The sequence below is a fragment of the Amblyomma mixtum genome, chromosome 8 (assembly GCF_055824585.1).
Source record: "Amblyomma mixtum isolate Tamu chromosome 8, ASM5582458v1, whole genome shotgun sequence".
NCBI classification, from domain to species: Eukaryota; Metazoa; Arthropoda; class Arachnida; order Ixodida; family Ixodidae; genus Amblyomma; species Amblyomma mixtum.
In genome coordinates, this window is record NC_143019.1 from 54,393,054 (window position 1) to 54,420,706 (window position 27,653).

The 27,653-nt window shown below is 47.0% G+C and overlaps 3 protein-coding genes across 9 annotated transcripts in view; 2 read left to right on the forward strand and 1 right to left on the reverse strand.

The window, feature by feature from the left end:
• On the forward strand, nt 1-14,922 carry sll (adenosine 3'-phospho 5'-phosphosulfate transporter 1). The gene is made up of 4 exons (XM_089558081.1): nt 1-366; nt 3,782-3,942; nt 7,495-7,779; nt 13,662-14,922. The coding sequence occupies exons 1-4, from the start codon at nt 195-197 to the stop codon at nt 14,283-14,285; spliced, it is 1,242 nt and encodes a 413-aa protein (XP_089414207.1). The 5' UTR covers nt 1-194; the 3' UTR covers nt 14,286-14,922.
• On the reverse strand, nt 13,290-25,559 carry mldr (mitochondrial ribonuclease P catalytic subunit). Its single transcript, XM_089558080.1, has 6 exons — nt 24,087-25,559; nt 22,578-22,958; nt 21,132-21,176; nt 19,756-20,005; nt 17,393-17,532; nt 13,290-14,881 (listed from the first exon to the last, which is right to left on the reverse strand). Exons 1-6 carry the CDS (start codon nt 24,455-24,457, stop codon nt 14,539-14,541), a joined length of 1,530 nt encoding a protein of 509 aa, XP_089414206.1. The 5' UTR covers nt 24,458-25,559; the 3' UTR covers nt 13,290-14,538.
• The window catches only part of beta-Spec (spectrin beta chain), a 44,395-nt gene continuing 41,310 nt past the window's right edge, over nt 24,569-27,653 (forward strand). For 2 of the 7 annotated variants that reach the window (XM_089558073.1, XM_089558076.1), the window contains exons 1-3: nt 24,570-24,870; nt 25,271-25,412; nt 25,483-25,634. In XM_089558073.1, coding sequence (XP_089414199.1) covers nt 25,277-25,412; nt 25,483-25,634 — 288 coding nt within the window. In that variant the 5' untranslated portion in view covers nt 24,570-24,870; nt 25,271-25,276. Of the gene's footprint in view, nt 24,871-25,270; nt 25,413-25,482; nt 25,635-27,653 lie in introns of all 7 variants that reach the window. The other 5 variants (XM_089558075.1, XM_089558078.1, XM_089558077.1 and 2 more) reach the window with 3 other exon arrangements.

Consider the following 27,653-nt stretch of genomic DNA (forward strand, 5'->3'; position numbering starts at 1 on the left):
AATCCGCTGCTAGCAGCTGCTGGCTCGTTTCGTTTTCATTGAGAGTAGACCTTGGCAAGAGTACGCGAGAGTTAAATCGAGGAAAAGGAAAAAAATGGGGACGACGTGCGTTTTGCAGCTGGCATGACGGTGCTTGTGATGCTCGTGGGCGCAATCATTTGTAAAGGGGTAGCTTGACTGTGCAGCAGCCGCTCATGGCTCCCGCTTCAGTGGTGCCCACGACGGAAATCGGCGACAGCCTGTGGAGCAACGATGACAACTGGCTACTGCGCCTGCTTGTGAATTTGCTCGGCTACGCGACTATCATCTGCCCGGGTGCCCTGCTCATATGCTATGTGCGGAGGACCAAGTACTTGGAGAACCACGGCAAGTTATTTAGCGCCGGTGGCTGGTCGCCTGTGACCGTGCCGACAGGGCATGTCACCCGTGCCGTGCTGTTCCGTGCCGGCTTCGGCACGGAACAATTTATTACTTTACGTAAACAGTGATTTTTTTCACGCTTCGGATATGCTAAGATGCCAGGAGCAGAGTTTCGGAGCGGCTATCTCCGCTGCACAATATTTTCGTCCGGCTAGCCGTAAAACTGCGGCAATAAAAACGGCGCGATAACCATATGCGCGCGCAACCAACTTCATTTTGTTGCCTCGCTGTTACACCTATCCTATAAGAACCGCTTTTATTTCGACACTAATTTCTCAGTGTTTGTCAGTGTATAAACCGATTAACTAGAGCTTGACGTTCTTGCTTTTTAGAATCATTCGCGCGCCCGTATTAGCGCGAGAGAGGCATGCCGAGAGCTCTCGGCTCTTGCGTGATTTTGGCATGTGGTGGTAGGCTGTTTTCTTTTTTGCCTGTCTGGTGTAGCTCATGAAAGACGCATGAAAACGCATGCGCCTAGTGCATTAGGCGTTCTCCAGCCTTGCATCCGATTCTTGAAGGTCGTGGTTTGGCGCAGTGCCGAGCGCGCTTTTTACCATATATGTCACTACAGCCTGTGAATTCTCGCCGTTGCCTGCCAACGCGGCGCATGCGCGCGCGCGCGTGGCACTGTCAGGTGACGACAGCTGTGGCGGGAGGCTTGATGCACAATGCTCACCGGCGCGCATATATCATGACGAAAGCTCGTGTTCATTTTTTTTTTTTTGTCCACAGTAGGGAAGCGCGAAGTTGTGGTCCGGCAGGTGCGCACGCGAGACAAATTAAATAAAACGAAACGGATCGCATCTCAAAGTTTTTGTTATAAACGCGACAACTCGGCCGCTGCGGTTTCAACGAAATGAATGTAGTGGCAATCGGTCAAATTTTGAAAGAAAATATACATGAAATGTGCCAACGGGCAGCCTTTCATGCTTTCAGACGTTTTCTGTGCTGCAAGCTTGGTCTCGAGGATATTTCATTTTTCACTTGTATAGTACAGTTGTCGCACACAGCTTAACTACGTCTTTTACTGCTTCTACACCCACTTCATCCTGTCATGTGGCGCTCTAGTTTTCTGTATCCTTGTGGCAGTTTTCTACACTCAACATATATGCATTTTTTGGGGGGAGTTTACATTTTACCTGAGAATTTCATGCTGCCATACGACAAAAGTTTATCACAAAAGCGTTGCCTTCTATAGGTTTGGGGATGATGCTTAGTTAGATTTAATATTGTTTCTGATTTCGGACCTGTGTGTGTTCCAACACTTTCTCCGTTTGCTTAGGTTGGCTTCTGTCCGAAGAAAGTTTTTCTATTTATGAATTTTCACTTTACACTTGAAGCCGGTGTATATTCCAGTGGGTACAATACTATCGCAGCTATGCAAACTGTGCAGTTATTGAAATATAATGTGAGAGATGTGCAGAAAAACTGAAAGGACAGTGTGCATATCGCTCAGTGTAAATTCAGCTCATTGTTTTGTGTAGATGGCTACAGCTTGCAGAGTGACAGTGTCAGGCCTTGCAACAGTTGCACTGCACTCAGTAGGAATTACTATCACTCGGAGAGAGAATTCCGCTGAGCATGTTTCCATTTGCTGCATTGATGACACTGCTAAAGCACATGACTAAAGCTGTCATGTGTTGTAGGCCATGCGTAACACCTCTGTATTTTATCACTTTTATTACTTTCATGGTGATTAGGCGTGGGTGCGATCCCGGCCGCGGCGGCCGAATTTCGATGGAGGCGAAATTCTAGAGGTCCGTGTACTGTGTGATGTCAGTGCACGTTAAAGAACCCCAGGTGGTCTAAATTTCCGGAGCCCTTCACTACGGCGTCGCTCATAGCTTGAGTCGCTTTGGGACGTTAAACCCCAATAAACCAAACCAAACTTTCATGGTGATTGCTGAATATAGTGTGCATGCTTTGATGATTAATTGTCACATCCATATATGCCATGACTGAAAATTCTGTGTGTTTACCTCATGGCTAATGAGTACTGCCCAGGTAAAGCTTGCAGTCAACATTTTTATGGCCTTATGGACAGTCAGCATTCTTAGATCATTATCAGCCTGACCTTGCCCACTGCAGGACAAAGGCCTCTCCCATATCTGTCCGATTAACCCTGTCCTGTGCCAACTGTGGCCACCCTATCCCCATAAACTTCTTAATCTCATCTGGCCATGTAACTTTCTATCACCCCCTTTTATGGTTGCCTTTTCTTGCATCCAATCTGCACCCTTAACGACCATCGCTTATGTTGCTTTCACATTATATGCCCTGCCGAAGCTCATTTCTTCCCCTTGATTTCGACTAGGATGTCATTAACTCGCATATGTTCCCTAACCACAATGCTGTCTTCCTTCCTCTTAAGGTTACCCCTATCATTTTCCTTTCCATAGCTCACTGCATTTTCCTTGATTTAAGTTGAACTCGTTTTATTAGCCACGTTCAGGTAGTTGTTACATAATCATCGTCATGAAGTGTCCCCCAAGTTTTTTTTTGGCATTGGAGCTGGGGCTACAACGCAGGCTTTGAAACAACTATTGTCGCTTCCTTGGTCTAAAAGGGAGAGTCTGGAGGCTTTTATTTTTTCGTTTTTTTATCATGTAGCATGTGTGGATCGAGCTATATTTTACTGTAGCTGATTGTTACATAATGGAATAGCCTGCACGATGTCATGTCTGTGCGAAATATCCCCCAACATTCGAATGCTCTGGACGTCGTTTCACTTTTGTTCAATCTTGAGTGGCTTAAGGGGGGACACCGAGATCGGAGGTGAAATTTTAAAATTTTTTGCTACAGAGTAATGAATAATGGCATGCTTATTGGGAAGACCGCTAATTGGTTAAATACAAAATGTCACTGAAATGTCTTAAGTTTGACATCATAAATTTTTATGTGCTTCATTGCTGTACCAAGCTTGCAGAAAGCCTGGCATGACAACAAAACATGCTAGTAGCTCTTACATTTTACCCAAAAGAATGGTTCATGCAGCGACATTCTGTGAATATTTTTAGCAGCCCATTTTTTTTTCTACACAGAATGTTATATCCACATTTGCGATATGCACTCGTTACCTTTGTTCATGTCAAATTAGTGAGAGTGAAAGAAATGAGAAAGTAGTTCAGAAATATAGGTACATTGCTACACAAAGAATTTGTTAAGGAACACGGTGCAACAGACTGCATGAAAATGCTGTTGCATTGTTGCATGAAACAAATAATCAGTTTAAGAGCTACAACTACCAGCGTCCTTCGCTGTGGTGGTGGCGTAATGAAATCCCAGTGAAATAGGTTCATAGATGGTGGATATCACTACTGGTATAGCAGTGTCAGAGCGTAGCTCTTCATGTGGGTTGCAGGAGGTTTCTGTGGTCGGCTGCTGCGTCTATTTGTGTTGGGACATGAGCCGGATACCAAGGCAAGCCTGGAGCTTGGAGGGGGCTCAGAGTCTCCCCGACCACCATCCCGCTCCCTGCTGTCTGAAGCATTTGTGTTGGCCTACTGTTTCCTGGGACTTCAGGTGAGAAACCAGACTTGCTGGTCTGGTGAACACTGTCTGGTGACACCAACAACAAGCAAACAATAGCAAGTACAAAGTCTGTGAAGTTTGAGGAAATTAAACAAAAAAAAGCTAAAAAAAAGGCGTCGTATGCATTTGAGGGTGGTGCTGATGGATGTGATAGGCGTTGCAAAACTATTTGGAGGTTCATACGTGATTTGCGGCATTATAAGACTGTCTGTGCTTACCTTCAACATACCTGTTAGCATGGTTTAAAAGTTGTTATGCGTTGCCAAAGTGTTGTTAAACAAAAGAGCATGAAACATAAACTGTGTTATGTTATAATGAGCAAGACTTTTTTTATTTGTTCCCCAAAGTGTTGTAGGTTGCAGAACAGGATTGATATTTTTTTAGATGAAACTAATGCTGTATTTGCTTTGCTGCTGTTTATGCATTTCTTACCTAATTTAATTCATATTTTGTTTGTCATAATGGTTCATTCACTGCAGTTCCTGCTGAAATCTGCGATTAACTATGTTGCATGTGAAGGTGTAACTGTACTGTGATGTACAAAAGTCTGCAGGATCTGGATTTGCAAAAAAAAAATTTGGGAGACACCTAAGCTCCACCTTAAGAGTGAAGCACGATAGCGCCTTCTCTTTATACCATCCACATGACGGCATCGCTCTACACTGCTCCCAGAGGCCCCCGTGCACAATGGGAACTTTCCGCTTCTTCAGAGACGAATGGTGGCGTCACGCTCATTCACGGTGCTCCTCGTGGCCTCCGCGAGAAGTGGAAAGCTTGCGCAAGGTTTTATGCGAAGCATATTACTAGATCTACACTACAGCCCGTCGAGCGCGGCGGTGGAGCTATCATTGACCTTTAGCGTGACCACGTGACACCACGTGACAACATGACGTCACAGCAGAGGAGAGATGGGCTGACGGCTCGCGCGGTCGGCCGCGACGGTAGAGGCTCCACATCAGAGGCGCGGCGGCTGACCACGTGACAACATGACGTCACAGCAGAGGAGAGATGGGCTGCCGGCTCGCACGGTCGGCGGCGGCGGTGGAGGCTCCACATCAGAGGCGCTGCAGCTGACCACGTGACGCTACAGCAGCGGTATAAAGCTGAGCTTGCCTCGCTCTCCGGGCACTTACGAGGCGGCCAGGTGTTGGGATGCCGCCTAGAAGCAGGGCTGATTTGAACGAGAAGCGAAAGCTTCAGCGTGCCACAGAGACCGATGAAGAGCGGAATGAACGTCAACCAAGGAAAGCCATGTATTACCAAGCCTAGCCATCAATATGCTTCGCATCTGACTAGGCTTAACCTTAGCTAAGCCTCAGCCATTTTTTCCACACAGTTATCAATTGGTGATCCATTATAAAGCTGACAAAGGCATGCAGTACGTCTGTCTTTGTTAGCCCAAAGAGAAAGAAAAGTCTGAAATGTAATAGAAAAGACGTGTGACAAATGCCAACAGGGCAGCTGTTACGGTACGTGCAAGGGTTGCTTGAACAGGTTGTACTTGGCAAGAGGCAAGAAATGAGAAAAAATTGTGGCAAAGGCGTCAACGAGGTGAGCTTAAAAGGTGAAGCTGGTGACATTAGGTTCAGGTGGCAGCACAGTTTCTTACTATTACCTAGAGGGAAAGCTGGCGGCGCTGCACTTCAGCCACCGTGGACGCTCAAAGCATCATGGGGCGATGAGCTACTTGTTGCGGCGCAGTCGTAGTTTTTCGGGAACAGGGAGTGGCACTACTAAGATGTTTCATTCCGAAAACGCTGTTCATGTGTGTGCAGACGACTTTCGCGCGAACGCAGTGGGCAAAAGCCATAGTAGTGAAAATGCAATGACACACGACGCCAATAAAAGGTTTCACTTTTCCGAAATGCCGTTAAAAAAACCTCTTAAAGTATTTAAGCAACAATATTTTAAAACATATTTACTTTTAAAAATGTGCCTGTTAATCAGGAAATATTAGTTTTTGTAGTGCTAGCCATCTCTTATTTTGAGCAAACTTTGCATTTACGTGCTTTTCTGCTCGTTTGTTGCAATTTACAGACAGGATATTGAATGTTAGGACATTCGTAGTTATCGAACAGCTTCATTTTTGCATTATTTTTTGGCCAAAAGTTGTAGTTCTGCAGTCGGTAGCTCACCGCCCCATGATGCTTTGAGCGCCCATGGTGGCTGAAGTGGTCTCGGGGGGCCTCCACGGAAACTCCCATAGACGGGTTGCCAGCTTTCCCTCTAGGTAATAGTAAGAAACTCTATGGGTGGCAGTGCTTTAAATTATTGAGTGAGCAGACAGGAATATGGAAAGCGGGGGTTTGCTAACACATATGCACACCACACGTACAATGGCAGCCGCAGTTCAATGGCAACAAAACAGTAAAAAAAGCCCGTGTGCTGTGCAAGTCAGTGCACGCTCAAGAAAACCCGAAGTGGTCAGAATTAATCTGGAGCTTTTCATTATGGCTTCTCTCATAGCTCATGTGTAGTTTCAGGTCATTAAACTGCACACATCTCAAAAGCCATTATACTTTGAAAACAAGTAAAGCATAGGGGTGTGCCGTTAATAATTCTTTCTCTTCCTAAATGACACCATTGATTAGAGAAGAAAATAACGGAGCAGTCATTTTAGAATGGGCGAGGCGAGGGGCTCATTAATGTATGTGCGTATAGAAAACAAGCCAGCAGGCTTACAAACTAAGAAAATCATTGGGGGAATGTTATTCTTTTATTAATGACACTTTTTATTAGCAAGGAAATTAATTGATAATAATCCGAGATCAGAGACAATTTTATAGAAAGTGTTAGAAAAGATGACCATGCTGTTAGTGGGAACTGAACCCACCACCTCCGCATGTCATGTGCAGTTCTGTTGGCTTCTTTCGTATGCACTATTAATACAAAAGCATCACTTGGCTATGTCAACGATTTCGTGTCCGCAAAACGTGTTGGCAGCGATTTCTCTGTTCGTGTGAGAGTTAAGCAAGAAAGAATGATTTTGTATGACAGAGGATGACGTGAGGATGATGCACGTCAAAATTTGGTTGATGTGGAATAATTAATTAGAGGCAAAAATGTCACTTAGGCATCGAAATAGTACTGGACGTCGATACAGTGTGAGGACGTGAAAACAGTGCTAGGCGTCAGAATTGCAGGAAAAGAACGCAACCACGTGACAGAGGATGGTAAAGTGTCGTCGTACAACAAATTCGATTGATCTGGAATTATTAGTTAATTTATTAGAGGCCGAAAGGTCATTTAGACATCAAAATAGCCCTGGACGTGTATATAGTGTGAGGACGTGAAAATAGCGGTAGACGTCAAAATTGGAAGAAGTAAAAAGAGAGGCAAACTGTCTAAAGTGAAGCAAAAAGAGGCTACGAGAGTGAAAGAGGCATCAATGCTTTCGCATTCTCCCAATGCGGGTCACCGCAGGGATCTCTTGATTCCACTGCGGCTATCTGAAGCTGTTTGTAATACATTTGCAGTATACCCCAGGAAACAACCCTCTCATCAGCTGCTGCTCCCGTCTTCCCGTGCCTTTTCTCTACGCAGGTCTCCTACCTGACCTGGGGTGTGCTGCAGGAGAAGATCATGACGCAGAAGTACTACGAGGTGCTGCCGACCGGAGGCACGGACGGCCAGCGCTTTGGCGACTCCCAGTTCCTGGTGTTTGTCAACCGGGTGCTGGCGTTCACGCTGAGCGGGCTGTACCTGCTGTTCACGCACCAGCCCCGCCACCTGGCGCCCATCTACAAGTACTCCTTCTGCTCCTTCTCCAACATCATGAGCAGCTGGTGCCAGTACGAAGCGCTCAAGTTCGTCGCCTTCCCCACCCAGGTGGGAAAGCCGTCTCGGCCGACATTCGCGCTGGTAGATTTGCGCGCAGCGGCAGCGGCAACCATTGGGGTTTGGCGAATGCAGTGCAGAGATTAAAGGTGCAGTGAAGAGGAATCTCAACTCATCTTTTTGCCGCGGGAACTCATCTACACGTTCCGAGCATTCTTAGAAACTTCGATTTATTGCCCTGTGTGGCCGATTTCCCTAATTAAATCGGATTAATGTCCGGCTCCCGCCTTCATTTTTTTTAATTCTCCCCGTACGGTGGGCGGAGTCGACCAACGCGTGGAGTGCCTTTCAGCCAGCTCCGTGGAAACTCGCCGCTCTGCCGTCGGCAGAGTAATACGTAGTAATCCATAGTAACAAATAGTCGGCGCATATTTTTATTTTTGCGGGCTTATTTTGCGGCTATATTATCTGCGAATGAAACTATTTATTCACGGAAACCTAAAAAACAAAATAAAGCGAAAGCAAAGCCTCCTCAGAGCTGGCTGAAAGGCACTCCACGCGTTGGTCGACTCCGCCCACCGTACGGGGAGAATAAAAAAAAATAAAGGCGGGAGCCGGATGTTAATTTGATTTAATTAGGGAAATCGGCCACACAGGGCTATAAGTCGAAGTTTCTAAGAATGCTCGGAACGTGTAGATCGAGTTCCTGCGGCAGAAAGACGAGTTCAGATTCCTCTTCACTGCACCTTTAAGCTTCGCCTTAAGAGTAGACGTGATATCGCATTCTCCTCCTCTTATTCACCCCCTCTTGGCATTCACACGTGATGGAAACTTTCCATGGACGTTGCAAAGTCCTGCTCCCACTGACAGCGCCCCCTAGCTGTACTCACGCGCGATGGAAACTTTTCACACTTGCCGCCACGGCCTGCTCCCTCTGGTGGCTGCCGCAAGAAGTTAGCACTTTTTGAATTCACAATTATCGATTACAAATCACCAATTACAAACTTTGCAAGTTCACAAGTATCAATCACCAGTCATAGAGTGCAATCAGTTACCAAGTACCAATTCCACTTATTGATCACCAATTAGCATTCGCTGATCACTAATTACCAATCACCAATGCCGGTTACCAACCCACAATCACTTTACTAATCACAGTCTTCGATTACCATTACCGATCACTATCTAGATTACACTTCACGACATACTGTGCCACTACATATTGATACACACATCTCAAGAACACATTACTAAGTCATATACACCACAACATGTTCACTAGGCGCCCCTCGAACATGCCTGAACCAATTATCTTTCGTGGCCTATGCGTAGCATGCCTGGCTGGCACGCAGAGGGCCTGGGTTTGATCCCAATGTCGGCCGATTTCTTTTAATGAATTACTTGTATGTTCTGAAATACCCCCATTAGAGGAACCTCCTTGCCAATTATGGCTTCATTCGGACCCTCACTAAATTCAATAGCTTTAATTGAAACTTCTGGGATTTTTTTTCCGACTTACACAGGACGGCGTATGACTCCGGGTTTTCAGCAGAACAAGCTCCTTACACTGTCGCGAAAAATCTGTAGTCTTTGATTTCTTTAGGTAAGAAACCTGCATGGAAATAACTTTTTTTCACAGTTCTGCCAAATGATGTAGTGCGTGCATGCTGTATAGTGCATGCATGTTAAGATGAATGAACACTCATGTCACGTAGGGCACTCGAAGCATCAACAGCATTCCCGCCCACACGATAAAGGAAGCACACTCTGCATACACACACACACACAACATAAGGTTAAATGATCACAGGCTCCAAAATAGAAGGAAGAAAGCTGACAGCATAGTCTAAAATGCGCATGTAGCTAGAAAAGGAACAAAGAAGAAAATGGCAGCTGGTTTGTGCAGTTAGACCACATGTGGATATGTGCGCTAGCACGGTGTGTTTCGCAATTTTTGCATCATTAAACATTGGTACGCTACGGTGTTTGTCTAGGTGGCTCACATACCACCTAGGCCACCTGACCTCGCGAAGTCATCACAACCTTTTTCTGAATAACAGCGCGAACTTGGACGAGGACAGAAGAAAGACACATGGATGGGCGCTGTGTGTCTTTCTTCTGTCCTCGTCCAAGTTCGCGCTGTTATTCAGGAAAAAGTCGTACCAACTCACCCAAGCTTCCGCTTTAACATCACTACCTGCCAAGCGTGCGCACACACGTGTATGCACGCACGCACACGCACATGCACGAAACCCAGTAGGCAGGTTGCCATCTGCCCACTGTGGTAGGTGGGCTAGCTACCAGAGGCTGGCTTCAGACAAACACACAACGGCTGAATGCAGGAAATGGAGATTATAGGTGCTAGCGCACTAAAAGCCTGTATTGTTGTACCTTTTCTACTGATGGTCATTGTGATGAGTGGCAATGAGTATGGTGCCTTAACACTTCGGTCGGACACCAGTGCTACTCAAGCTGCAGTGGGTAGAGTTCAGAGTCGCTCACTCACTATCATCACCACCCCGTCTCCAGCGCCGAGTGCACATGCAAGCTCCGCAGCCTGTTCAAATTAACCAGTGAACCAGAGGCGTAATTCTGATTGTGTGATTCACTCAGTGTGCTACTAAATATCAGTGCTATGCGGCCCTGGACAACGGGCACCACCTGGGATGGCGTAAACTCGTTTACCTTGATGTTCTTAGCACCACCACCAGTGCCCATTGGATCCAACAAAATTAAATTTATTCTTTATATTTGCTTTGCATAAACTTCTGATGCAAACTACTTGGGCTAGCGAAAAATTGTTAAGTGTTAGCATTATTTGGTACAGCCTTTGTCAAAAGTTTAGAGCCCAGGGGATTTGCTTCAAAGCACTATTGTGACGCTCCTGTAGCACTCATGGAAGTCCTACGCATCGGAGGGAGCAGGACGAAAAATCTTCTCACCTTCAGGAGATTTGGGACGCTGAGCGCGCATTACGAGCAAAGCAGTGTGGCCCAGAAGCAAACCCCCTGGGCTCTAAACTTCTGACAAAGGCTGTACATACAGACAGCTTATAACGTATGTCGTGGGGACCGCAATAATCCACACTATAAGCGGTACTGTGCTACATATAACAAAAACATAGTTTTTTCAGTTCAAAATACATGCCAGGCGGGTAGCTTCCCTTTCAAAAATGCTTTATCACTGAACGAAAAGCAACCCACTAAGCCCGCTGCATGCTTAGAGTTATCATACCACGCGCAGCGTGACCGTGGAGGAGTGCGATGGAAGCTATTTCGTTGCGTAGTGGAGTGAGGGGTAGACGGACGCGTGCTGCGGACAATGTGATGACTGCCATTTCTTCAAAAAGTGGCTGCGTAACCAGTTGGGTGATTACGAAAGACAGCAGGCTTGAAGCAGTGCCTTAGCTGCTGGAAGCACAGTCTATACTATGTGAATTGCAAAGCGAAATCGAAAAAGCATAACTCAAGCAGTGGACTATCAGCGATCATGCAAACGATGCATGCATTCGCATTTCCGTCGGATTGACCATCGTTAGCCGCATAATTTTTTTGTGCCTGTTTTGCGTAGTTAGCGGCACCATGCCTCAGAAGCTCCTGGTGCCGCGCAGGAAAGCACACTTGCTGTTTCGTGCGATAACTGAGCGGATTTCAAAACAGCACTATACTATAACCAGTATTTCGCTTCGCGCAACTGTATTAAGCAGTGTGACTTTACGTGGAGCCCTATGGGAGGCAGACCAGTGGTTGGCAAAAACTTCATTATATCCGGTCCTGCAGTCTAAGCGGTTACATTATAAGTGGTCTCCTCTGTAACGGCAATGTTGTGCAGTTTTTTGAGAAACCTGGGAAGTGTCTGATGCGTTGCAGCGTCCAGCTTTGTAACTGCCCAGACCTTTTGCTGCCGGGTCAGTGTCTTGTCCTTTGTGTTTCTGCTTTGTCAAACGTTTGCCTTCCTAGGCTCATTGCTTCAATGTAGTGTCTTATAGCGCTTTTCTAAGGCATGTACAGCATGAAAATCAACCTCTCAAGTCATTGTGTGTCAGTTGTCAGGTGTAAGTTTTCAGTGCAAGTTTCTATGCAAGGAATAAAGAGTACAGGAAGCAAGTTTTCTGTGCCCGTCTAGTGCAAAGAAAACGCGCAATATTGAAAACTGAGCAGAGTACGAGATATCTGAAAACATTTTTGTAACACTGCTGGACCAGTTCTTCATTATGCCATTCTTGCTGTGCATTGTTGCTCTTGGTTGTCGTGCGATTATTTGAGTATGCACTGTACTGTTTCTCCTTTTCACGAAGCTTATGCCACTGTTTGCTTTATTATAAATTCCATTGCAGTGTACCTCCATTCAGGTTTCGAATTTATATACTTGTTGCTACTAGATATTGTTCCTCTCTTCATTATGTCTGCACCTTCCTGTATGACAGACTACAATAAGTAATCTTGCTTCAACTGCAGCTATCATTTACACCCATCTTCGCCTCTAATGTCCACTTTTGTTAATTCTTTGCATCTTCAACACAGGCCTTAAAGTATGTCACTTGAAATTACATGCTGGTGGGTTTATATCAGGATTTTTTAGCCACTGCCTTCCACACATGCTGCACAAATGCCTTATTGCAACCACTGAACTTCAAGTCACTAGACAGGTCCCAGGTGACACTTGTTTAGAGCGCTCGAACAGCGCACTGTGTTGGGCATTTATAGCAATCGCCATTTTTTTACAGGCCCGGTGCAACGTTTATTTAAAGACACGGGGAGTTAAACACAATCGACCGGAGTGTGCATGCACGATAACGATGGGTTTTGAGCCCCAGGTCGCTCGTAGATGACACAGGTGTTCTCCCTGGCGCATCGTTCGAGCGCTGTAAACAGGTGCGTGGGCAACTGTTCTATCGAGCTCAGGGTTAGCTACAAGGTCATGCCGTTCCCTGTAAACAAAAACTTGCCACTACCACAGCCATGTACATCTGTGTGCGGTGTTTGGCAGTACGACCGCTGTATGGATGTCACGTTGCAATCTTTCGGGCAACTTTTAGAAGAGCCGTGGTAAATTGGACGAACTTGTCAGCGCAGTTTGTGGAAACTCGAGTGGATTGCATGTGCTCTGTGCATCCCCTTTGCAGCATGTCTTTTTGGGCCGCAGCTGTCGTGAAGGGCACTGCCTGACACTGGCGGGAGGGAAAAAAGAAACGAGCTGGGGCAAGTTGCAGCAGCTGGCTGTGTTTTAGCGGATGAAACTGTTTTGCACACGGTTCCCTGATGTGTTGCGAAATGCTACAGATCATTCTGCTGCGGTGCAGAGTTTTGCAACTGCAGTGCCATGGCTCGCCATTTTTAAATAATTTTTTTTTTAATTCAAAAGGCAGGTTTTTTATGTCGCAGCAGCAGTTTCACGAGAATAATTTCGCGGAATATATAGTACTGTTTTCTACATCAAACAACAGTCACAAAACTGCGGTACTGTTGAATTCTAGCCAGAAAATTTAGAAGCTAAACATGTTTCGCAAGTCGCCCAGATTTGTGCGTCCCTTGCTAGCCACAACATGAGTGAAAAAAAAATAACAAGCTGTAGTAGTTTTATTCACTGTTAACTGTAACTTTACAATAATTTAATAACTCTGCTCCTTTTGAACTATGTTTGTGAGCATTTATGTCTGAGCATGTTCATTCAATCAGATGCAGCTACAGTGTCTCTTCTTCAAGGCACATAAGAGCCAAAAAGGCGAGCGCTTGGTCTGGCTGGTAGTTAAACTTTACATCTGGCTTGACTGAGTGCTAATGCAACTGACAGACCGAACAAAGATGAGCGCGTCGTCTCTTCTCATTATGTTCATTGCATAAGCGCTCAGTCAAACTGAGTATGAACATGAGAGCGAGCTTTTCCGCCATGATAGAGCTCTAAGGCCACGTTTGCGCTTGCCACGACTGCAGGTTCTGGCCAAGGCGTCCAAGGTGATACCCGTGATGCTCATGGGGCGCCTGGTGTCTCGCAAGAGCTACGACTGGCACGAGTACCTTTTGGCCCTTGCCATCTCGCTCGGCATGGGCCTCTTTCTCCTCTCCCGTTCCTCCGGCTCCTCCTCCTCATCTCCCACCAGCAGCAGCCTCTCCGGACTGGTCATCCTCGCCAGCTATCTCATCCTGGACAGCTTCACGTCCAACTGGCAGTCCGAGCTGTTCCGCACGTACCGCATGAGCTCGGCGCAGATGATGTGCGGCGTCAACTTCTTCTCGTGCTTGCTGACACTCGTCTCGCTGCTCCAGCAGGGAGCACTTGCTGCCTCGGTGCGCTTCATGTTCCGCTTTCACGCCTTCTTCTACGACTGCCTGCTCCTCTCCATCTGCTCGGCCACGGGCCAGCTTTTCGTCTTCCACACCATCGCGCAATTTGGGCCTGTGGTGTTCGTGGTGGCCATGACCGTGCGGCAGGCGGTAGCGGTGTTGCTCTCATGCTTGATCTACGGACACCGCCTGGGTGCCCTCGGCATCGTCGGTGTTCTCATCGTGTTCGGTGCCGTCTTCGCCAAGATCTACTTGCGACAGCGTGCCGGCTGACTCGCAATTCTCCAGTATTGCCCGGTTGTGCAACTCCCCAGGTGACAGCCTGGCCCTTCGCCGCAGTCGCACCCACTGCGGCCCAGGGGACTGAGCTGACGCTTGCTCTCAAAGCTTTGATTCTTGCGTCAGCTGCTTCATGCTCAAGACATCTCTGATTGCAGCGAGTGTTACGTACGAAGTGTTTATTTCCTAATCTCCAGCTTTCGTAACGTAAGGACTTGATTGAACAATTCTATAAAGAGTTTCGCAACTACGCCGGAGACTGAAGGGCCGTTGCGGGTGCAATGCAGAGCCACTGTACCGGTGTTGAAGGTGAAGAAGGCGTAGCCGCGGCTGTGCTATCTTCCTCCGTGTGTGGCACGTGCCAGCCGTCTGTGGAGCTTCCTTGCACCTCCACCTTGTACGAGACTGCCGGTATGGGAGCGTTGGTGCCCCACTGCTCCTGGTGCGAGTGGCGCCAACGCCTAAACAGCTCCTGGAGCCGCGGATCGCCGAGGCGGAAGAGGTGCTGCCGCATCAGGTCACGCGACACCACCAGCGTGCCCGGTCCCCCATGTAGCGCAGCGTACAGTAGAAATGGGTCGTCGTGCGATCTGCAACACCCGGAATAAAGATTCGTGTTCAGTATTGATCAGACGGAGTACTAGAGTACTAACGTAGTGCCTATGCCCACCATACTTCGTACCACAGGTAAATAGTGCATTATTTATGAGTCCACCCACCGTTGAAAGTTTACAGAATGCAACTTTGGCAAAGAAGTTTTACTTCTTGCATCCAGGGCACCGCTACTGATGAGTTCGTGGTGAACCGCGCAATTTGCACACATCTGCTCCAGACTGCATGGAAATCAAGGTTTGTCACTGGTGTCGCATTCCATAAACTTTCGATTGCTGGTGTAGCTGCAGTGCCCTAGTTTGTACCTTACTGCAGACAAAAGTTTTGCATGTGAAAAACAAAAACAAGTAGGAACATGGAAAATAAGCATCAATAAGAAAGGCATGAAGATTTATACAGTATTATAAATCCAGCAATGGTCAAATGTTTAGGGGAATCCCCCAAGGTGGAGTAGATTTGTAATAAGGGAGTAATTACCCGCTGACATCCACCCGAGCTTGCCGTCCCGGTTAGCTCAATTGGTAGAGCGACTGCTCCGGTGTGGCGGTGGTTCCGGGTTCGAACCCCGGACCAGGACTAATTTTTCTTTAACTACGAAGTTTCTGAGAAAGCTGTATAGCTTTCCTTTGTAGCCGTATGGCTGCGCTCGGGTCGATGTCAATGAGTAATTACTCCCTTGTTATAAATCCAGCAAGAACACTTAAAAACTAGGGGTATGCGAATATTTGAAATTTCAAAGTTTTTCAAATATTATTTACCACTGTATTTGATTCGCACTGCACCTTTACTATTCAAAGCAATTGAACCTCTTAAACACTCAATCAATTTAAGAAATCCGTTAATCTGAACTCGCTAGTTTCAGTAACTCGCACATATTGTGTCAGTTTACTTGCAGTTTCCTCACGGAATCAACAGCCAGCACACACGGTAATGTTAAGCCGTTAAGCCTTTCATCAAAACAATGCGCTGAGGCCACTGATAGCCGCGCGGCACGTCGTGCCATGGTGCAATTGACAACTGGCTGGCGACGCAAGTGAGCGGGCGCCAACGATCCTCATCTTTGATCGCAACGATAACAGTAACATAACAGGCCCGTGTTCTGAGCGATGTCAGTGTGCATGTTAAAGAACCCCAGGTAGTCGAAATTTCCGGAGCCCTTCACTACGGCGTCCCTCATAGCCTGAGTCGCTTTGAGACGTTAAACCCCATAAACCAAACCAAATCAAGAGCTATAATGACAGCGAGCGAAGAACCAGCTAAAATATAGCCATTTCTGTGAGCCTTGTGCGACATGAACCAAACTTTTGCAGCTGTTAAAGGGACACTGAGGAGAGCTCTATTAATATTTTTTTTATAGCAAAATCCGATAATTCCGCATTTCATGGCCTTGTTTCCACTTGGCTGGCAGCGAAAGATGCCTTTATTTCTAAGAAATTTGGATTCGAAGTTGAAAATGTTTTTCCCACCGCTCTGATTCAAACTTGGGATTCTCCTATGATGACACAGGACTAAGTGACATGAAACATGACGTGCACATGACGTAACGCAGACTCCGTGATTTCTGGCAGCCAGCAGTGCGGCCCAGCAGCAGCCGAAAAGAAAGCTGCCGCCGGCCGCACGTTAAAGGCATCTATCGGCTATTGCGGGCGTCGCTTCGTTTACGTTTGCATCAACGTTTTGCCAGCGTTACAATGGATCCCGTTCTTGAAGTCGTCAACGAAGTTCTCGCAAATAGACGCCTTTAGCATACCGTGTACCTTGTTACCGTTAGCGGAATACCGGGAGCCCGCATACCGCTGTGAGCAGGCGCTGATTGGTCCCGGCGCTGCAGGAGCGCGCGTAGCTGTCGGGTACGTGGCGCCATCTGGCGACGTCAAGAAGATTTGCGCATGCATTTGCTGCGCCTCAGTGATTCGTGGCTTCTCGTGTCCTAGTGTTGCTAGAACTATTGGTTCTAGCAACACTGTTTTGTCCTATGACGTTATGAAGCTTGTACTTGCGAGTTTGGCCTGTGGCGGCGATACCTGTATTTTGGTTCTTGCACTTTTCTACGTTACAAGAGCTTTGTTGTCAGTATGAATGACGTTTTTGTAATCGGAAGCTGGTATTCTGTCGATGCAAGTCAACTTCAATTTCTCCTCAGTGTCCCTTTAAGACCATAACTGAAAATAACGTGAGAGAAGAAACTCGAATATGAACTGTTATTTATCGAGTGTAGGTAGAATCCATGCAATGATTATGTTTACCAATGTCTTGCACACCATTACACAGAAAGCATACAACCAAAAATTAGTGCCCATACCAGCACCTTCAACATGCAGGTACTTAAACCTTGAACGAATGGCGGCGGCAAGAAACAGGAGAAGCAAAAGGCATGCTTGCATCTCGTCGCAGCCGTGCATTTCGCTCATCCGGCCTTTTCGTGCTGTTTATTCAAGACTAATGAATGTGAAGCAGCTCTAGCCTAAGCAAAATTTTGACTGACTCACGTGTCATTGGCCAGGTAGCGGAGGCAGTGCTTCCAAACGCGGTCCATGATGTCGGCAGGCCACCGCTGCATGTGCTTGCGTCCCACGAGCAGTACGGCTTTGTTACGTTGGATTGCATAGTGCTGCACTACTTTCAGCAGCTGAAAGAAAAGATGACGTTGCAGGGTAGTCAGGCAACTTAAAAGAAAAAAAAAGGCACGCAATTTAGTTTCTTAAAACATTCTCTACAACTGAAAAAAGAACGTGTAGTGAACTCCGTGGGCAAAAAACCTTCCAATAGCAGCTTTGTCAACACCCAATGCAAAATAAAAACACAATAACTGCCGGCATTTTGTGTTGCGAACATAAATAATCTGTTTTCTTGAGGACCGCACAGACTGCAGTAGACTCTGATTAATTCAAAGTTGAAGGGACCAGAGATTTTAGTTTAATGAATTATTGGAAGTGCACTCAGTGTACTTTGTCTTTACTTTGTTCTATTGCCTGGGATTATTCTTGTGCTGTTATATTCCCACCCTGCTAAGATCCCGTGTGCAGTATCTTTAAATAATAATACATATAAATGTGATTTTTTTTTTACAATCTATGCATAGAAATAGCATTCTCGAATCATTTCACTATGAAAACATAACTAAAAGCATTAGCACAACATAAAATTTGAGTAAAGACACTTGTACGTTTACTCAACCAGAAGTCTCTAGCTGGTTGTGTGGTTGAAAAAAGTTGCCAATAGTGCACCAATGAAGTATGCATGTGATCAGGTCCGGTCCACAACCGGGTCACTACCTCACTGCCATCTTGTACTGCAGTTTTCATCCTGAGAAATATCTCATGACCTATCTGTAGGGACCCTCTGTGCTATCAGATGACACCGCAGTTTATCTCCCACTACACCCAACCTGTCGGCTTCCATGCAAAATGCGGAGCAACCACAGAAGCATGGCGCTTCATACAGGACTTGGACACTAGCGTCAAAGCATTGCACAATTACGAGCCGGTGCGAAAGGTTTTCATACATTATAATACCTCCCTTCCCTCCAGCACATACAATGAGTGAGCGTTCAGTGTAGCTGCTGACCTCTTCACGAGGAAACATGGGAAAATTGATGACAACTACGAAAGACAATTCTTGAAAATTAACGTGTAACAAAATATCAACCAACCCACAGAAGCCCACTGCAGTCTCAGTAAAACTGGAATGGAAATAACGCAACAGTAATTGAGTACATATCTGTAATTGTTCAGTTACTTTTCTGAGCACTTCGCAGTGGCTCAGTGGTTATGACACTCAGCTGCTGACCCGAAAAACGCAAGTCCAATCCCAAACACGGCGGTCGAATTTCAATGTAGGCGAAATTCCAGAGGTCCATGTACTGTGCGATGTCAGTGCACGTTAAAGAACCCCAGGTGGTCAAAATTTCCAGAGCCCTTCAATACGGCGTCCCTCATGGCCTGAGTTGCTTTGGGACGTTAAGCCCCCATGAACCTAAACCTTTTCTGAACACTTCAGTCAGTTCCATTTCAGACAGAGTAATTGTAATTGTAATCCGTTACTTATTTTCCGTAACAAGCACGAGACTGGTATCCGCAAAGAGTGTTTACTGCCATGAGCATCAGCTTTACATTACAGCGTTTTAACACAGCATTACTGTGTACTAATGCTATACACCGCTATCATAATCCACTAATTCCAGCTTCCAGCAGTGCATGTGCAGATGGCAGTTGGTATCAGTGGTGCATCGTAATGCAATGCTAAAACTCTTAATATTACTTCAGGACTGGTGTCATTTAATTGTAATCCCTGTTTTAAAAATGGTCCCTGTGCACTCTCTTTACTACAAACGTTTAGTCTCTCTTACATCCAACACCATCACAGACGTGAGTTGCTAACCCTGATGCTGTAGCTCTTTGTCCCTTGTTGCTTCTGCATACTTCAGCTGACACTTGCTCACAAACAACGACACACACCTGCTGAAACTGGAAATTTCAGACAAAGGCTCAAAGAGCATCAGAATGACGTCATGAGCGGCCGCTCTGCATCTAATGCTTTGGCGGAACACAACGCATCAACAGGACACCTCATTGATTGGGACGAAGCATCTCTCATTGTCACGGAGAAAAACTTGTCATCGCGCCTCCTTTTGGAATCATTCCATATACATAGCACAAAGCATGCTCTTAACAGGACACGTGGTAATTTGCCGGAAATCTACAATCGCTCACTAGGAAATTTTAACTGTATATAAGCCACTGTTGTTCCATGCAGCGTTCTATGTGATCAAGGGGACCCGTACGGGCCCCGAAACGTCGTTTCCTTTTTTGAAGAATTTGTCGAGTGTATGTTTGTTATTTACGCTACACACCTGCTGAGCTTTGAGCCGGGGTGTGGCACCCCCCATGAGGGCGACATTGAGGCCATCCAAGACCACAGTGTAGGCCGGAGCACGGTCCAGAAAGTCTCTAAAGCGGCTCAGCTCCTGAGGGTTGCTGCTCAGGTAGGGGTCGTCGCCCTCCAGGCATCGCTCCAGGACACCCTGCCGCAGCTCCTCCCACTCAGCACTGCTGAGCTGGCACAACTCGAGCTGGTGGCCGCACCGACTGCAGCGGCCATCCCTGCCAGAGGCACGTGCCCGGTGCTGCGTGATTTCCCGGCCCAGCCACCAGATTCGGACTCCTCCGCGGTTGCGGAAGAATGACATTCTAGTAAAATGCAGAGGCGTGACAAGCATTCTGCTTCTTAAAGACCAGTCACTGAAGGTGCCAGTGCTTGATTGCAATTTATCTATTTACAATACCCCCGTAAGGGTCCTCGTGCGAGGGTATTGCATGGGGGGGGGGGGGGGGAGGATACAAGCATGAAAATACGGCACAGGCACTTGAAACAAAATACATGTAATAACGAAGTATGAAATAAAGCTAGTAATGTACACAAATAACAACAAACAACGCAGAATGAAATCCTCAGTAAATGCACATAATGCAACAAACAAAATATGCTAGTCCATAGTTTGCTTTAACGAATGCTAAAGCGATTGTAAGTTCACCTCAGTACCTATGTGTGATGGCAAGTTATTCCAGTCTATTACAGTGCGAGGAATGAACGATTTCATGTAAAGCGATGAATGCGTTTTATTTTGTTATTGTGGTCACGGCGAGGAAAGACTGCAGGGTGTGGCAAAAAGAAATCGTCATGGAGAGTGGAATGGTGATACAGTTTGTGAAGTAAGGTTAGGCGAGTGAAATGGTGTCGACATGATAGCGGTTCCAACTCGGCACTTTGTTTTAATGCTGCGACACTGGTGAAGTGTGAATAATCTGAAAAGATGAAGCGAAGAGCATAGTTTTGCAGGGATTCAATGTTGCTTACGATGTATGCTTGTTGAGGGTCCCATATGGCAGAAGTATACTCAACTTTAGGGCGGATTAGCGTGATGTAAGCAAGTTTTTTTAAGTGTGAAGGCGCATGTTTGAGATTACGCCTAAGAAGGCCGAGTGCGCGGTTTGCTGATGCTAAGATTGCTATGGAAAGAACGTACGTGGGAAGTCGTCACTGGCGGGAGAGTACTAAGCGCTGCCCAATCCTTAAAACAAAAGATGTTAAGACCCTGCTAGGCCAAAAAGAAATTTGTTTTAATGATCAGTCGGCACTCGGTACTTTTCCGCCATGAATATCACTAACCAGACGGGTTTCTATCAAACCCTGGACCTCTTGGAAAGTCATTACACCATCACGGCTTACCTGGAAATGTCGGCAGGGGCGTTACTCCAGCCAGGCAGGGCCCACCTGCAAAACGCATTCCAGCAACAACCTAAGCGGCTGCGCTATACAGCTATGCCGTTAGTACATGTGTAACCAAAGCTACTGCTGCGGTTTGCTTGAAAAGTGGCTCTCTGCACCTTCTGAATGGGTCCTGATATGTACAGGAGGTATTCCGGGGACTGGAATGGGAACAGTTGGGGATAAGAGTTAATGGAGAATACCCGAGTAATTTGCGATTCGCTGATGACATTGCCTTTCTAAGCCACTCAGGACAAGAACTGCAAAGCATAATCAATCAGTTAGACAGGCAGAGCAGAACGGTGGGGCTAAGAATTAACATGCAGAAAACCAAAGTAATGTTCAACAGCCTAGCAAGGAAACAGCAGTTTGCAATTGGTAGCGAGGTGCTGGAAGTAGTAAGAGAATATGTCTACTTAGGGCAGGTAGTGACCGCAGATCCGGATCATGAGAGGGAAATAACTAGAAGAATAAGAATGGGGTGGAGCGCATATGGCAGGCTCTCTCAGATCATGAATGGTAGCTTACCAATATCCCTCAGGAGAAAAGTATACAACAGCTGTATCCTACCGGTACTCACCTATGGGGCAGAAACGTGGAGGCTAACAAAGAGGGTTCAGCTTAAGTTAAGAACAACGCAGCGAGCTATGGAAAGGAAAATGATAGGTGTAACGTTAAGAGATCGGAAGAGGGTGGAGTGGGTGAGGGAACAAACGCGGGTTAATGACATGCAGGGCATGTAATGTGAAGGCAAGATAACCGCTGGTACTTAAGGGTAACGGAGTGGATTCCAAGAGAAAGCAAACGTAGCAGGGGACGGCAGAAAGTTAGGTGGGCGAATGAGATTAAGAAGTTTGCGGGGCTACAGTGGCGGCAACTGACAAAGGACAGGGTTAATTGGAGAGACATGGGAGAGGCCTTTGCCCTGCAGTGGGTGTAGTCAAGCTGATGATGATGATGTGCTTTCTGCTTTGACAGTTTCCCATTAGCACGGTAGTTCCTTCAATGTATTTGAACAATACCAAACTGTTTGAAACAATTTGCTACGGTTGGAAGTGATCAGTTTCTGTTTGACTGATTAGTATCACAAAACCCGATGAGACATCACATGGGCCCACTGATATGGTTGATAATAGCTGAATATCAGCTCTGTACTGAACAAGAAAAAATTTCTTGCAGTTTGAAAAAGGGAACATAAAGATGGAAAGCCTAGCCAGGTTTCAATATGAAGTTATATTAGGCTGCTAGGATATGTTGGATAGCTATATCTTGAAATGTGAGTTCACATGAGAACCTATAGCAGAGATAAATTGAACAATAGATGGACAAGATCAAGGGCTAAGGCTTCTTTTCAGAACTCCGTCATTGGTTTCAAAGCATCGAGAGGAGCAACTTTTCCGACTCAACTTGTTGTAGAAGCTGGACAGTCCGACTGCAAGCGATGAACTCAGCGGTCCGTGATCACTACCACCCAAGTACGCCAAGAGACGGTCAACCAGCCAACGTCCCCTGTCAGGTTGGCCATTCTGCGCTAGCGTGCAGGCAGTTGTGAGCCATGCCTCCAGGGTGGAATGGAGGAGGTGTAGAGGTGGTGATCCCTGCAGTTTTTCCATGATGCGCCAAGCTGTGGAATAGTCGCCATGTTTCAGAGCCGCGACCGCTACAGTATTGACAACGTCTGAAGATGGTGAAGGCTCGTCAAGAAGCTCGATGGCTTTGCTCCAGAGCGGTGTCTCACAAAGGGATTGAACCACCAAGTTCCGCGTTTTCACATCCAACAGGCCACCACTGCATGAAAAAAGATACCGAATTTTCATGCTACTGCATATTAAAGGAGCAATGAAGGTAATTCCATTAGGCTTTTGAAAGGGGCATTGAGGACGACTCCATCCGTATTTTTTTTTTCTCAGTAAAAATCAATTGACTCGCTCCTTGCGGCTATGCTGATGTTTGTTTGTAAGCAAAACATGCATTTATAACTTGAACATTAAACTTAAAAATGAAACTTTATTTTTCCAAGAATTCGATTAAAACTGCTGATGCCATTTATAAAGAGGACTCTGTATCACTGTAAGTAAATGGCGGTGGTGAGTTCGCTTCATTTCATTTAGATAATATGGCATTTTGCTGCACTACATGAATCGAGTAGCAAGTAAAACTTACACGGAACGTAGTTTCGCACATCCTGGAGTAAGCGCACCTATGCAATTTTTTTGGGCCTGGCCTTCCAAGTACCTTTTACACAAGAACCTATTAAATCTTGTTCTGTCGAGCATATCTTTGCTACACGCTGAGTAAAGTCTGCAGTTCACCAAAGGTTGTGTTGTCGCCATTCATATTCGCTGCCCCCATGCTTTTTTAAATGCTCAGGTGTCTTAAATGCTGGAATGGAGGAAACTGCAGTACGGCTTACTAAATCAGTTTTAACAGTACAACTGTTTACCAAGCGTAATAGACTTTGGTAACAAATTACCAAACATTCGGCAGTGTACAACACTGAAAACATTCACCAGACGCTTTTGGCTAGCCAATGCAGTCTACCATCCTTGCATATTTGACTGCAATAAGAGATATTTTTATTGAACAAGCAGCATCCATCTCTCTTCTCAAGGCACATCTTAAGAAAAGGTTGCACAAGGTACTTTGCGGTGTATGAACGCATGAACCATGCTACAGCTGTAAGCTGTGTTGCTCGTAATAATTCATATCACTGAAAAATGTTCTGACATGTATTTCCCGAGTATTTCCCGGGCATTTCCCAGCTTGACAATGCAATATGCTGAATAAAAAATTAGATATCGCAATTAGATATCGAAAGATATCGACAGGGGAAGCTATCGCTGAGGGCGCGTTTGCTAACAATGTCACGTGGCCTGAAGCACGCTGGTTGACGAGACCAACAGCGGTCGTGTGTACCTTGACTCGAGAATTCTGCGTAGACACGTGGCTGCCTGGTGCTCGGTCGAGCATAGCGCCAGGTAGTAGGCGAGCAGCGTACGAGTCACACCTCCGCCGACGCCTTCCGCATACTCAAGCAGCGACTGAGCCAGCGCATAGTCTCGCTTAGCCACTAGGCAGCGCATGAGCTCGCCGCGGAACGGAGGCCGCTTGCCCGGGTTGTGCTGCTGCTCGAAACATGCCCAATCCTTCGGCGAGAGCGGCCGACCCTCGGCGTAGCTGGCGACTTCGGCGTAAAGTTTCTCAGCTCGCTCGACGACCGGTAGCGGCGTCCTGCCGCATGCGGCAGACGCCAGATGAGCAAAACACCGGCGCCACGCCGCCGCCATGCTATTTCTCAAGCTACGAGCACGCCGAGCACGCCTCCACCAGGGCGACAAAAGCCGGTACAAAGCCTTGAATTACAAAACTTTCATGGACCGTTGCGCGCGCCACTTTTTTCCTTTTTTTTTTTTTTCACTGACGTCGCCAGCAAATCCGGCCGTCCAGCCGAGAGTCCGGCCAGGTTGCAGCTGGCGGCGCTTTATATTGATCGCGCGTGGCTAGAGGTGGCGGGGCGCGTCGCGTCGCGTGCAGGGCGGGGTCGCGCCATCCCGGAGTCGTCCTTCCTCCTCTCCCGCACAGCCACCTACGGAAGCTCATCACCATTGACGGGAGTGGCCGGATCGGGGCGGCCGGATAGTCGGAGCATTGGACTCTCTTCCGTGAGCCGCAGTCGGATAACCGCGTCCCAGGACCAACGGTAAGTTCCTCCCCGTCGTCTTCCTGTCGGACGCGGAACAAGCGACCGCCTCGGTGTCGCGTCTCGGTGCATCCCGCATCAAACATGGCGGTTGTAGGTTTCACTCTCGGAGCAGACCGCTGTGCCGCGAAGGCTTGGCTCGATCGCCCTCTACGGCCGACTCCTAACGGTGCCAGATGTCGCCGGCTAGACGCGCGTGTGTCATGGGCCGAGTGTCAGGCACTCAGTTTGGTCGGCGACGCGATGGTTTCGACGCCGACGCCCTCGTAGCGTCGCCGAGGGTTAGGACTGCAGGGCGAGGTCCGGCCGGCCGTGCTACGGCCCCCGCGATGCACCTCTATCCGGCCGGGGGAGACAACGAGTGCGGGGCTTGACCTTGGCGTCGTCGGGTTGCTCGCAGGTCAACATGACCACGGACATCTCCGTGGGGCTCCGTTGGGACCCCAGCACGGCCAACGCCCAGGAGATGGACGATTACGACTACGACGGCGGCAACAGCTCGTCGCGACTCTTCGAACGGTCGCGCATCAAAGCCTTGGCAGGTGGGCGCGGCTGTGTGGCTTCCCGGCCCGGGGCTTCGCTCACACGCGCTGCTCTTCTTGTATTGCGCAGAGGAGCGTGAAATGGTGCAGCGCAAAACCTTCTGCAAGTGGGTCAACTCGCACCTGGTTCGGGCCAACTGTCGCATCACCGACCTGACCACGGACATGCGCGATGGCAAGATGCTCATCAAGCTTCTCGAGATCCTCTCCGGCGAGAAGCTGGTAAGGATATGTCATTCTCACCCCACGCGACGTTATCCGCGCTTAGTCGTAGCACGCTGGCGCAGGAACCGAAAGCGGGTACGAGTTTCGGTTCTCTAGAAGGTGTGGCACCACACACGAAAGAAGGCGTGGTTGACGCAAAAAGAGGTTCACTTAATGTCCCTTGCTTTTGTTTCTTAAATGTCATTATAATATGCAGTATGTACTTTTGATTCTAAACAACCTGTACGCATCTAGGATTTATTCTACATGTCCTTTGAACAGGGCAGTGCATTGCTCAGTTAGCTTACATGCTGCTCTTATTCTTGCAGTGTTGCTTTTTGTGGATTATAAATTATGAAACTGCTGTGTCAAGCATGTGACAGGCGATGCCACTCTTCAGAACTTTTGCATGCCTCATGCAGTGGCAAGGTACAGCATTGGACTTGCACTGTGTGGAAGCAACATCAGTGCTGGATCGCTATAGAAACCGACACAATTGCTTCAGGGTTCAGAGATGTCTGTAATGTGCCATATATTGGATAGCTAGCGCCGAACCCCACAGTATGCCTTAATTCCACTTTCTTTACTCCCTGTCTTGATGTCAGAAGGTGCACTTTCTCCCAGGGCCGTTTAGTTCCTGTTTCACTGTTTTTTTTTTTTTTTGGATAGAAAGCAGCTTAATTGCATCTACATTTTGCTGTCTTTCTATCTAGCACTCAGTGTGACTTACTGTGCACAAGCTAGGTTGAACTGTGGCTCTAATCCGTGTTGTGCTTTCCAGGGATGGGAATTGAGCTTTGCCATGTTCATATTGCTTGGCATGTCTTATGCTCTCTGAATTTTGCCATTGATGTGGCTTGCATCAACTATTGGAATGTGGTGCACCGCTGTGCATGCTTCTGTGCTCATATCGTACACTCGCGCAGACAGCAAAGACACCGAAGGTGATAACGAAAACAAAGGCAATGTTAAGCACTGCAGGAATTCCCTCCTTGTAACTGCAAAGCATGGCACTGATCGGAGCCACAATTAAGCTTTCTGTTTGTGCAGTCGCCCTTGATCCTACTGAGGGGCAGTAGTACAGTGAAGTGATTCGTAAATGGGAACGCATGGGTGCGTCACTGAGTACAGACAAGACAGCCGAGCAAAGTGGGAGCATCACTGACACTGTGGCTGTTTTGAAATTCAGATTGACTTCCGTTCGCATGCCGTCCTTTATGCTCTCTGCTGGCAGCATGGCACACCTGCTGTGGAAGCACTGCTTGCTGTCTTGTCATGCATGCCTGACACGCATTGCAGGTTCATTTTCATATTGATGATAAAAGGGAAAGCTGTACCCGTAGTAACGTTGTGTGCAGCACTTGCTTGCAGCCATTTTGTGAAATATGTGCCCAATGATAAGATACGAATCGCTTTTGAACCTGTCTCAAGAAACTGGCTTCTCAGTAATCTCAAAAAACGACACCGTTGTCACTTTCAGTCAATGATTAATGGGGATTGCTCGCAGTCTATATGTGTTGGTCAAATGTTTAGGGGAATCCCCCAAGGTGGAGTAGATTTGTAATAAGGGAGTAATTACTCATTGGCATCCACCCGAGCGCAGCCATACGGCTACAAAGGAAAGCTATACAGCTTTCTCAGAAACTTCGTAGTTAAAGAAAAAAAAAAAAACTTCTTTAACTACGAAGTTTCTGAGAAAGCTGTATAGCTTTCCTTTGTAGCCGTATGGCTGCGCTCGGGTGGATGCCAATGAGTAATTACTCCCTTATTACAGTCTATATGTGCCATTAGTGTTGCACAACTTTTTCCCGTGCGAAAAATAACACAGGCATCGCTGAACAAATGCACGTGGAATATCTGTGTATTCTTGTAAAGCACTGCAGTTCAGTTCAAGCAGTGCTCTTGTACGCATGCTTTTGTTTTTTATTGGTTAGTGGGCTTGTTTAGCTACCGACAAATTATTGTGGGCAGGAAAGAAGAAATAGAAATAAAATTATCCAGTCCGCTCTTTAGCTGCTAACGGTAAGAATACCAGAT